Source organism: Ornithorhynchus anatinus, chromosome 2 (genome assembly GCF_004115215.2).
Source record: "Ornithorhynchus anatinus isolate Pmale09 chromosome 2, mOrnAna1.pri.v4, whole genome shotgun sequence".
Classification (NCBI taxonomy): Eukaryota; Metazoa; Chordata; class Mammalia; order Monotremata; family Ornithorhynchidae; genus Ornithorhynchus; species Ornithorhynchus anatinus.
The window spans coordinates 42325435-42338555 of NC_041729.1; the positions used below are offsets into that span (position 1 = coordinate 42325435).

Here is a 13121-nt window from a genome sequence, read left to right on the forward strand (position 1 = left end):
TGGGTGCTTAAAAAACCAAACCCTAATTGACTAATGAATTTGGTGAATTTTAAGAAAACCTCCCAATCAAAATCTCTATCTTTAACATTAACCATGCACGTTAGAAACATATTTTTAAAAGAATAATTAAGTTATTCACGGATTTCAAAATAATTTACCTATCCAACCAAGTGTTTCTGTTTCATTAAAGCCAGCAAAAATGGGTATTCTACATTTTTTCCTATTAGATTGGTTCTTTCTCAGCATTAATTTAAGGAAGTTTCGGGGCACTCTCCCAAACCTTGCAACACAAATAAAGGAGAACAGGAGAATTCCTGGTATTATTGAGATTAAGAAATAAGATGTTTCTATTCACATTCTCACCACTTCAAGTGGGCCTTACCTGACTGAGTGACAACTACTTCAAACTGCAACAGCTCCAATGAGTAACAGTTCCACTGATCATGTGATGAAGACAACCATTCCATAAGCTGATCTATATGTTGTCTATAGAGATCCAGAATGCCATCCATCTTCTGCACCACAGCTAATGAAGTCATTGTTTCCTGAACCTGCTGGTTAAAAATCGAGGTATGGAATAGATCCAATTTACAAGACTAAGAAACTTCTCTGCAGAAATATCAATGTTTTCATTTTTCTCAACTTTCAAACATGAGGCACGGGAGATATCTCTGGGACAACTACGTGACTAGTAAATACGTTCAAGATGGTATTGAGGCTGATTTGCTCTCTCCATTTCCACACTTAAGTGGGAAGTCTGTTTTATTTTATGGTATTTAAGTTCTTACTATGTGCCAAGCACTGTTCTAAGCGCTGGGGTAGATACAAGCTAATCAGGTTGGACACAGACCGTATCCCACATGGAGCTCACAGTCTGAATTCCCACTTTACAAAAGAGGCAACTGAGGCACAGTAAAGTTACTTGTCCAAGGTCACGGAACAAACAAGTGGCAGAGCCGGCATTAGAACCCAAGTCCTGAATTCCAGGCCCGTGCTCTATCCATGAGGCCATGCTGCTTGTATGACTTCACAAGGAATAGCCAGGAAGAGGTTGGGAAATCACAACAGGAGTCAAGAGCAAGAGTGTAAGAGAAACATTCCTGCTCTGTTCACTCTACATGCTCTCTTCACTCTACACCCTGACCCAAGCAATATTGTACAAGGTCAGAGTGGATCTTACTCAATTTTTCTGCAGGTGGTGACTTTGCTTACGTGTGAAGCTGATGGGAAAGGGATGGGATTGGTGATAATGGCATTACAATCAATCTGCTGTAGCATTGGTCAATCCCTCAAGAGCCTTCATTTTTATGTAATTAATTTTGGCAAAAGATAGCTGTTTTCTGGCACCATGATGTATCAGACAATCAGCATATTCTGCCTACCTGGTACTCAAGATAGGTGCATCGCTTGTGCCCTCCCCCAAATTGGACTCAGTTGGGGTCTAGCACTTAGAACAGTGCTTGGCACAGAGTAAGCAATTAACAAGTTCCATTATTATTATTATATTACTAGTGGGTTCAATTTAGAAGACTATTCCAGTACAGCGACTTTGTGCCATGTAAATCTAAAGAATTTCACATCGTTTCCTGCTATATATGCAGTCTCTTCCCTGAAAAAGAGTTGCTTGGAATGCACATTGGCAAATGGGAAGAAGCTCGCCGTGGGCAGGGAATGTGTTTGTTGTTGTACTGTACTCTCCCAAGCGCTTAGTACAGGGCTTTGCGCACAGTAAGCGCTCAATAAATAGAGTTGAATGAATGAAAGTAAAATATATTTCCCAAGTTCACTGATACAAAAATTTATCATTCCAAAAAAACAGGGATATCAATCTGTAAAAAGACAACGTCATCTGACACAATACAGAGTAGTGACCTTCATATAAGCTAATTGCCATCATCTAATTATAATTTGAAATTGTATTTTCTTCACCATTTCACCTTCCAGAATGCAAAGCTAAAATAACTTTGCAGTCGGTTTCTGGAATGGCAAGCAACAAATGAGATACCCAAATGATAAAGCAGGCTACTTTAAACCTATGTCTTCTGCTCCTTTCCCCCCTCAACTCTTTCTGTTCCCCAGGGCCTGAAAAACAGTAGGAAGCACTCAAGATTCCCATATGGTAAACTTCTTGGTGGCCTTACCAGTCTGTTTTTCAGCCCGGCCCCTTAATTTGAAGGTTGTTCCAACTTCCTCCCTCCACTGCTTCTAGGCATCGTATATTCTAAGGGTCTATCTTTTGCCAGTATTTATGGCCCTATCAGTGACAGCTTGTCTCTTAAGACATATGCCCTTAAGAAAGGTTATTTTTAAAGGAACAAAATCTACACAGGCATCAAAATGGGGGGAAGGAGGGAACTGAGATTCCTAAAATACAAAGTTCTACTGGGACACAGTAAGTTTCATAACGTTTAATGGGCAAATCTTGTTCTGAGATGATAATAGCGAAGGTTAGTCATGGTGCCCTGGAAACAACCTGATTTCATTCATGCATTTGAGTCTGAATAAAAACTGGACGTGGAAGAGAGGCGGGGGATAAAATCATATTTCAAAGATCCCTCTTGATCCTGCAATCCTGTCGATTATCCAGAGGTCAGTGTCTTGACCGATTTTATTTGAGGGCATTCAAAGAGACACGGGGCAAAACAGTTTGGCATAACTGGGTGGCAGATGAGTTGAGTAAAGAACAATATAATTTTCAAATCACAACTTAGATTAAAAAAAATAATGACTTTGATTTTTGCCTGCCTATTTTGCAAAGAAGTCCTCATTCTTAGAAACTACAATAAATTGGAAATTGGAGTCTCTATAAAATTCTCTGTTTCCCCTACGGCTACAAAATGAGTGACTCATTCCAGGAGTTTTAAATTCTTTAATCTTTGCTAGTTGGTTCAGGTGTGCCTCAGGCTTGAAATTCAAGAGAATGAAAGATTTATAGAAGATAGTTACATTTCATTTAAACAAATGATCATCTTTCTTAAAGTGAGGTTCATAATTTCATGACGAAATGGGAATAGTTCTCAATTAGCCATACCTTTTCATGAAGGCTTGCAACCCCAGGGATTGCCATTATTGTCACTAAAACTTCCATGAGCGGTAAGCTGGCCTCTGTGCAGTCTTCTTTTCCCACTTTAATTAAAGCTTGCACACAACAAAGCAACTGCTCCATGTAAATAACCTACCAAATGAAAGTTTGGAAGGGTTAAAATCGGTTCCTAATTTAAATGTTAAAAATTGAAGGAACCTTTGAGGTTTTTTTTTTTTAAAAGAAAACTCATCAGTACACTTCTTTTTTTTCAACCAGTTCAAAGCTTTCTTTTCATTTACCAACGTCAATCAGTGATGGCATTGAGCAATAGTAGCCTGATCAACTACAGATGGTGAACCAGTACAAGGATGGAATGGGAGATTTTTCTCAAGACTTTCTGCCTTATCCCTTTCCAAGGTGATATTTGGGAATGTCAAATGAGCCAGATCTTACCCATAGTTAAAGATTCCCAATATAGGTCATACTCCTTTTTCAAACAAACCTGTTCATTATCCTCAACTGATAGTTCCAGGCTCAACCTAGTTCCTCGTACACCCTGATCCAAGCTAATGTGATCTGTTGAATTACTTTCAAAGTAATTCTTTTAAAGTACACCAATCCATTACATTCTGAAAGTTCCTTTTAGATATGTTTGCACATGCAAATAGCATATTTCCTTTCAATTTCTGAACTGCTCATCATTAGACTATAACTTCAATCTTCTGAAGTGGAATTGCATATTTTCTGTTTAAAACTCTATTTGGTTTCCTTAGTTGCTGTAAAACAAAAAGTTGTAATCATTGAATTTTTCAGTGTCTACAAAGGTAAGGTCTGGCAGGGCTGAGATAAAATATTTAAGAGTAAAGGTTTATGGTGAACAGTGTAAAATATATCTCCTCTCTAGAGAAGATTATGGTATTCAAACATTCTTCTACTGCAGAACATTATCATATATTAGAGGGCCGTTATATTCATTTTCATTCATTTTATTTTTGCTCTCCAGCACTGATTTAAAGTAGTGCAATATTTATGCATAAGGAGATAATTTTTTATTATGGCAAATATGTGGATAGCAATTATTTTTATTTAGCCAAACTTGAATAAATGAGCTATATTTATTATCATGAAAGTTCCTTATTTCAGTGACTTGCCACTAAACATACATATTTCAGAGAAAAGGATCAAGTTCCTTTCAGCTAAGCTCCAGGTGCAAAATTTGGTACAAGACACCTGGGAAATACTTTTCTCCCAAAAAACTAAGCTTCTAGCTAATAACAAAGGACAATCTCAAATTATGCATTCAGTTGGAAATGTACAACTACAAGTTTCTTAGGGGTTGATTGTCTTTAGAGATGAACTCTGCCCAGTATTTTTGTTCAAAGAACTCCATCATTTCCTTTCATAACCATTTGAAGATTTATTAAAATATATTCCTTCCCAAATTATAGTAAATGCATCTATTCTGCATGAAATCATTTTTGTTATTTAAAAAGTCTTATAAAAGACTGGATACTTGAGTCCTAAATTCTAGCTCTGTAGCAGAATGGCCTTTTGAAAAGCAATCATGAGGAATCTGAATATTTCCAGCTAGGTTCAATTTAATTGGGCCAAATGTGTATTCTCTATATCCCTTTTAGCTGCTCGGTGCTGAAACAGTTACATACTAGAGTGATAAATTCAAAGCAATTCTGAAGATAATTTTTTTTAGCATGCGAATAATATAGATGTGACTCCTAGGGAGCTTTCTGTATTATGCATTTAAAATTTATCTAGTGAATTATTTAGTGATTAATTCAGGAAACAGAGCCATGACATTTTTTTCCCCTCATCTCAGATGGGCAACTACATTAATTTCTGATCCAGCAGCTCTGTGATAAGTATTGATTTTATTAGGGTAAATATTGAGGAATGAAAACAAAGACAAGAAAAGCACATTTTTAGAACTATTAAGTTTGTGGATATGTGTATATATGCAAATGTATACGAGATGTTGATTTTATATGAACTATAAATGAGTAGAGAGACCCTCCTATATTACCAACAATCTAGGGGAAAAATGGAGTGTGTATAAGTTGGCTAAGAGTAATTTGTTAAACAGAACGATGGCCAAAGTCAAGATTTAATCAATATTACAAACTGGAAAGAATACCAACACAGAGATACAAAGACTGCGATTTATAAAACGATAGTAAAACAATATAATTCTATCTAGATACAGGGCAGGGGTGGGGTGGCGGTGTATGTGTTTCTGTAGTTGTCCTTTGCATTAGAAGGAGACACCTCGCCCACATCCCCTTCTCTGGGCTGGTACTCACTCCCTCCCCTTTCGTATCCAAAAGACCATCACTGCTCCCTAATTATTATTATTATTAGACTATTACTATCAGTAATAGTAGTACTTGAGGAAGAGGGTGAAAAATAGTTTAGACTGAAATTACCCCAAATTACCTCACCTTAGCTTCCTGTACTTCAGTTATAGCTTAAGCAGAGAGAAAATGACCTCCCCATATGGAAAAATGTCTTCCAGTAGAGACCAAGACAAAAGAGATTAGGGAGCAGGAAAGGGGAGCAGGGTAAACTCCGGCTTCGCCTTGAGTAATTCCAAAGGAAAACTCAGCTCCACTCAGAGGAAGGGTGGAGTTGTTCCACTATTAATAGGGGAGGCAAGCTCCAGTGGCTTCTGGGACGTGAGGGCAAATTAGCCCCTTTGCTCCCTGGTCATTTATAATTTTCCTTGTCCTTTCCTTCCTTTTAATTCTTTTATAGCCAGCCCTGTTTAAAGGTTTTCAGAGCACACTACTTTGGTTATGACCTCATGATCTCATCATTCACCTTCAAAACGTTGACACCAATATTGGCCTTTATTCTTCCCTTATGATGCTAGGGTAATGTGCCAAAATGGATGGGATGGTCATGATTTTTGGAGCAGGATTTCTCCACTTGAAGAACCAAGGCAAAATCCTGACTTAGGTTGTGATGGCAGATGGGGACTTGTTATCTCTCTCTTTTTTTCTAAGCATCTTCTTTCTTTAGCAATCACCACCTTAGGTGTCCTGGCTCATTTGGGGCTGAGCATGATGGGTGTTCTATAAAAATGTCAGTAATTCCCTTACTTATATGGCCCTAGAGCAAGCTACCATGGCCATGGTGGGAGTTGGTGGGCCTAGATCAATCAGCTTCTGCCTGAGTGGTGGAGATAATAACATTAACGGAATTTGTTAAGCGCTTATTATGTGCCAAGCACTGTACTAAGTGCTGGGGTGGATACAAGCAAATTGGGTAAGACACGGTCCCTGTCCCATGCAGGGTTCACAGTTTCGATCCCCATTTTACAGATGAGATAATTGAGGCCCAGAGAAGAGAAGTGACTTGCCCAAGGTCACACAGCTGTCAAGCAGCAGAGCCAGGATAGTGGATGACGGGACCCTGGCACAAGTGGCACATCCTGGGCTGGGATGACGGTGGGAAGACCGCTGCAACAACCACAGCCTTCTCTCTCCAGAACTGTTCCCTGTCATTAGGCAGGTGTTTTGTTATTTTGTTTTTTTTTTAAAACTAGTTGCACTCAGAGTACATAAAAGTCTTTTTAAAACTCTTATAACAACTTCTATTCCTTTTGGTTACTCGATGAAAACAAAGTTGAGAAAAATGATAACACAAGGAAACCTTTAAGAATTCCCCATTGACACTTCATTTAGGGCAGATAACGTGGACTACTGCATATATGGCTCATGGGATATGAGGGACATTAGCCAATCTAGACTAGAGGCTTAGGTTCAGATTAATCCAAAAAAATTTACAACTCAGAGCAATCTAGGTAAAATTTTGTTTTGTTGTCTGTCTCCCCTGTTGAGACTGTGAGCCCGTTGCTGGGTAGGGATTGTCTCTATCTGTTGCCAAATTGTACATTCCATGTGCTTAGGACAGTGCTCTGCACATAGTAAATGCTCAATAAATACAATTGAATGAGTGAATAAAGCTAATATCCTTGTGTGATGTTCCTTGGGTGCTTCCTTTGAATGCAATTCACAACAGGGTCAAAGAAATAAGAAAATGAGGGGATAAGAACCAAGACATTGGACTGACGTAAACTTTAAATTACTAATGGGACTTTATTCTCTATTGAGTAAAATTACTGAACATCTCAAACTGATAAGATGGAAAAAATATCCAAATAACTTGTATTAAACATCAGCTGCTTAACTCTTTGCCACTTCTCCCAGATTTTCCCTTTAATCTTACCTCCTCAGAGCCTTGACAAATTTGTGTCTGTGACAGTGTGTTGGCAATGCTATTTATATGGAGTTTAAGGTCTTCTCTAGAGCATCCTCTAATAACTGCAGCAAGGACCATGAGATATGGAGGAAGGGGTGATTTCTCCAGCGCTGCTAAGATTAACTTCAAGAACACCTCAGGATTGACAAATGTTCCAATCAATTCTGCTGATTTTGCACACTGAAACAGGAAACAAATAGAAAAACCACAGGATTATTTTGAAAACACAGAGATCTCACCCTAAAGGCCTTTCTTCTAAGTCTGTTCGGTGTTTCTTTAAAAAACGGCCTGTTCCCTTTAATAAGAAATGAAAAATACAGAAAGTGTTAACACCTTGTGTTTTTAAAGTTTATGCTATGGAATATGGGTAGTACATTCCCTCATGATAACTTCCATAGGAAAAAGTTTAATGTATTAAAATAGGCTCAAGAAGGCTTAGGATAAAGTCACAGAAGTGACTCTATTTAAACCACACTGAAATAAGCCAACATTTTCCCTTCTACCTTCACATAACTCAGTACCCTTAGTCTGGAACAACCTGCCACTTCCAAACTTACCCAGACCACAGTTTACCCACACTTCAAAACTGGCATCTTGCAATTTCCAAAAAACTTTCCCTGATGAATTCTCAACCCAACACTCACCCTTAATACATATGGATTATATGTTTATCCTCAGCATTTATGAATGTGTGCATATTTTTATGTATCTGCAGATATTTTTGTATGCAGTTATTTATTCAGCTATTCTGTTCTCACATATTTGTGCTATTTCCAGCAATGGGTCTGTCCTTCCTCCTACTCCCACTCTTTTAAACTAATGCTTGTCTGTCTTCCTTATTAGACTGTATGCCCCTTGAGGGCTGAGCACATAGTCCTTGCTTCTGTTGGACTCGCTGAAAGGTTGAGCAGAGTGTTTAGCATTCAGTGGGAGCTCAATAACTACCATCGAATGATCAAAGTAGCATCTCAGTTGGAGTTGTAAGTAGAACTCCTAGGAGTATAATTAAAAATAGAGCCTCCAGAGTGGCATTACTAAAATTGAAAATTAAACAACAGAAAGTCGATAACCAAAAAAATTAACTTACACTGCTTACAACCACCTTTTCCTCATCTGAGCATGCCCGGTATAAGGTTCTGAGCACTATTTCTAAGTGCTGGGTAATATGATCTTCGGCATGTAGTAATAAAACAGTCAGAAGTTGTGCTGCTTTTACTCTGGTTCCTGCTAGCCAATCGGTTATATCATGACAGATAGCTGGAAGAATCTTGGAGAGATTTCTGAAAACAAGTTCTCTACATCCCAATCCTGGGCGAATTACTGAAAAAAAAAAAGCCACACACACACACACAGAGCCATGAATAAAATTCAGAAGAAATAATAAAAATACATTTCAAAATAACTTTTTTTAAATTTCCATATTGAGGACTTAGGGTAGTTAAGCAAGCACAATTGGGTGCCAATGCAGGATCTGGAACCTACACTTGGATATAAATACAGCCAATGAGAATGGAGGAAAACTTGCCTTAGCAGTTCATTTCATTTCCCATGTGTTTTTTCCAATGTTATCTAACACTCCTAGAAAATCAAAATAAGGATGTCCTAAGTTTTACTCTCAGATAAATATATTTCCGAAAGAGGAAACAAAATGAAACACTAAAGGATTATTTGGAAAGCACAAAGGCTTTTTTCCTTCTAAGTCTGTCAGGTGTTTTTTTAAACAATGGCCTTTCCCCTTTCTCAGAAATGAAAAATACAGATGGGAAAATCTTAACAACCTTGTGTCTAATGTTTACGCTACAGTATATGGATACTACATTCTCTCACGATCAGAGAGAATGTGATACACTAATTTCAATGTGAATTCTAGCACATTTGACCAAGAGTAGATGTTGGTCCCAAGAGCCCTATTTTAAAGAAAAGCAGCTTGACCTAGTGGATAGAGCATAGAACTGGGAATCAGAAGGACCTGGGTACTAATCCTGTCTCTGCCACTTGTCTGCTCTGTACCCTTGGGCAAGGCAAGTCACTTCGCCCCATTTTACAGATGAGATAACAGGTACAAGGAATTTAAGACTGTGAGCCCCATGTGGGATATGGATTGTGTCCAACTTGATTATCCTGTATCTACCACAGCGTATAGTACAGTGCCTGGCACAGAGTAAGTGCTTAACAAAAAGCTAAAAAAAAAGGGCATTTGCAAAATCATTTTAATCTTAAACTCCTTAAAGTAAAACAATTATAGATTAGATAAGGTTCAATGCCTAGAGCCAGTGCATTTAAAAGTAGTGTCTCCCTAAAAATTCCTTGGACAGCCAAATCTGCGTCTTGTTCGACGTCCGTACGTGAGTTGGATGAGGGCTCAGCAAGGTCTTCTACAGCTGCAGAGGATGCACAGAGATGTTTTATACCATGGCCACGGAATGAATGCACCTACGACTTAGGCAATCCCCATTAGAGTGTTAGGACCTAGAGGGCAGGATACACGTCACTTCTTGTTCTGCACTTCCCAAGTGTGGTAGGGACTTTCAGAACTGAAAGATCAGCATTTACTAAACATTTACTTTCTGCACAGAGTTCCCTGCCCTCAGGTTCCTTACAACCTAATGCCATATTCTCAAATATACAGAATGTGAGCGAAGAGTACAAGCATAGGTACAATAGCAAAAAACCCAAAGCAGTTAATTTTACAAACCGTTAAGTAAATAGGTATTCTCGTGAGAGCTAAGTTTGTTGATGGAGATACAAGACCACGGCAGGGTAATAAGGGATAGAAAGGGAAGGACACAGTTTTTCAGTTCCAATCCACACTCAAAAGAAAGCCTACTATTAGTGTCTTCATTTCTGAAGGCCAAAGATGTATGTTTTTATTACCCTGATTATTTCTCTTGTTCCACAATGTCTATTGTGACCTGTTTCTTCACATTAGGGAGACTCTCTTTAGACTAATTCATGTTCTCTATTTACTTTCTTTTCAAATGAGTTTTGTTCTATTTCTTGTCTATTATTTGCCTAACACTAAAATAAAATTAGGATGAGCCACAAAATTATTTCATATGTAAGGAAGAATCCTCTCAAATGCAAATTTGGGGGGTTGGGGGGAAGACAACTTGGAGTTTTGAATGCTAACAAATAGCAAAAGATCAAGTTAAAAAAAAAAAGCTTGAAAAGACAAATATGGAGTGGCATACTCTTTGACCAGAGGGAGAAGATTTTCAAAGGATTCTGACCATTCTTTTTCAACAGTTTCTTCATTTCAGACATTCAAATTCAGATGCTTATCCCTCTAGCTACCTGCTGTCAATTTTTTTTCCTTCCACAATAAACCATCTGCACCTGTATCCTAAGGCAATGATTGTTGTTACTCAGGGGAAAGTCATGCAGTTGTTAGGCTGGCACTGAACACCGAGACAGCCTTCACTCTTCTCCTGACCTGCAGTGGTTGTCATCAGATCAAAGTACAAAAGGGTAGGGTGCTGGGCTCATTAGCTTGGAGAAAGGAAGAGATGGTTGATCAAAACCTACCACACAGCCCATGATACATTTTTCAAAATCCCTCCCTGCCTCCTGAATTCACTACAAACTCATTAGAGAGAATTAGAACTTCATCGTGTACACCTAAATTTTGGGAAAAGAATTCTAGGTGAAAATTTTTTTCACTTTATCATGTAGTAACTGAAAGAACACTGTGGGATGTCATTTAGGAAAAGAGGAAAACAAGAACTACCCTCAGGTCTAAAGCAATTATTAACGTTTTAGGACTACAGTCCCAAACTACCAGGTCAGGTGCCCAGAAAGCTCAGCAATTATCTATTAATCTTTTCTTTGAAAACATAATTGCAGCATTTTAGCAAGCAAAATGCATGAAAAGGCCATTTAAGTGGGCAAAGACAACACAGAACCAAATCAAGCTTCAATAAAAACAATTACATTAAAAGATTTATTCAGCCTTGAATAACAAAGGATAAAGAAAAAAACTCAACTACTTCTATGGCAAAAATTCTGCATGCTTTCACAACTGAAATTATAGTTAAAAAGTATAAATGGATAACTGTTTAAATGTTTAAAATGTAAAAGTGAAGATAAAAAAATGTATCTGAGGTAACAAATCTTAACTCATATCCAAAACTGCAGGAGAGACCCCTTGAGAAGGAAGGGTTGAAATTAACTAATCAATGTGAGTGCTTTGGCAATAAAAATGCTACAGAATACCAAGGTATTATTTTAATGAGAAGTACCAAGCCTAAATGGATAGAGCATGGGCCTGGGAGTCAGAAGGACCTGGGTTTTAATCCTGGCTCTGCCACCTGTCTGCTTTGTGACTTGGGGCAAGTCAGTTCACTTCTCTGTGCCTCAGTTACCTCATCTGTAAAATGGGGATTAAGACTGTAAGCCCCATGTGGGACATGGACTGTGTCCAACAAGATTACCTTGTATCTACCCCAACACTTTAGAAGAGTGCCTGGGATATAGTAAGTACTTTAACAAATACCATTAAAAAAAATGAAATGGTGCACTGAGTGACAAAAATCAACACTCTGTCAAAGTTCTCATTTTAACTAATAACAAATTTTCAGTGGCTGGGGAGGAAACAGTACTTTAAGAAGCATTATGACAGTATTTTCTCTCACCTCCGAAAAATCAAAGGTCAAATTCCAGCTCAGGGCAAAAGTAAAATGAGTTTAGTTGTCTTTGCCTAGACTCCGCTTATTTTCATAACAAAAGTACCACACTGTTTGATATAATGAAGCCTTGTGAAAAACAGTGGGAAATTCTTAAAAATTGTGCAATCACAAATTTAGTTTCAAATGAAACTAAGTGAACAAAGGAAGAATTCTTCTAATTGATGTTTCTAGTTAGAGATGGCTAGGAATGTGGTCTAATAGGTACAGGACTTCAGAAATACAAATGACTTACTGTGTAGTCTTGGGAATTTCACTCCTCTACAGCTCATTTGCTCTTACTGTAAAACATGGATCGTCCTGCACTTGCCAAGAGGTAACAACACTAGAATCTTAAAAATTTGAAAGTGAGAGGCCTATGTGAATAGCATTCTTCAAAAATGCCACCATCAACGGTAATTACCGAGTGCTTACTGAATGCGAAGCGTTGTTCTAAGTGCTTGGAAGAGCACTACAGAAGCAAGAGAAGCAGCATGGTGTAGTGGCTAGAGCATGGACCTGGGAGTCAGGAGGTCGTGGGTTCTAATCCCACTTCTGCCACTCATCTGCTGTGGGACTTTGGCCAAATCACATCACTTCTCTGGGCTTCAGTTCCTCATTTGTAAAATGGGGATTGAGACTGTGAGCACCATGTGGGATGGGACTGTGTTCAACCTGATTTGATGGTATCCACTCCAGGATTTAGTAGATTGTCTGGCACAAAGTAAACACTTAAATACCACAGTTATTAAGACATACAGTCCCTTCCTTCTATGAGCTTACAATCTAATGAAGAGGGCAGACAGTGATATTTATTGAGCACCCAAGTGAGAAGTGCCTGCTGTACTAGGCACTTGGAAGAGTACAACAGAAGCAAAACACACATTCACTGCCCTCAAGGAGCCTACAATCTAATGGAGAGGACAGCCTGACAAAAATCATTTACCAATACTGGAGGCTGGAGGAGGAAGAAAGCTTCAAATAGTATGTGGATTCAGTACGGGCAACTTTTTACTTTTTGTGGTGGTGGAAAGGGCTTTAGGGGGAAAGAGATAAAAGAGCTTCAAAGAGCTAATAGGCCAGAAAGCCACAATTTCTGTCTTTTCTTCCCTGACTAGAAACTGTCAGATCCTGTCAGACTTGAAATGACCAAGTCTGAG

At 38.4% G+C, this 13121-nt stretch overlaps 1 protein-coding gene across 2 annotated transcripts in view; it reads right to left on the reverse strand.

Annotated features, from left to right (window-relative positions):
- DNAAF5 (dynein axonemal assembly factor 5) overlaps positions 1-13121 on the reverse strand; it is a 66349-nt gene that overhangs the window by 25199 nt on the left and 28029 nt on the right. The window contains exons 5-8 of one of the 2 annotated variants that reach the window (XM_029058451.2): positions 8388-8620; positions 7268-7480; positions 3032-3175; positions 383-551 (exon numbers count right to left, since the gene is read on the reverse strand). In XM_029058451.2, coding sequence (XP_028914284.2) covers positions 383-551; positions 3032-3175; positions 7268-7480; positions 8388-8620 — 759 coding nt within the window. Of the gene's footprint in view, positions 1-382; positions 555-3031; positions 3176-7267; positions 7481-8387; positions 8621-13121 lie in introns of both variants that reach the window. The other variant, XM_039911089.1, reaches the window with a different exon arrangement.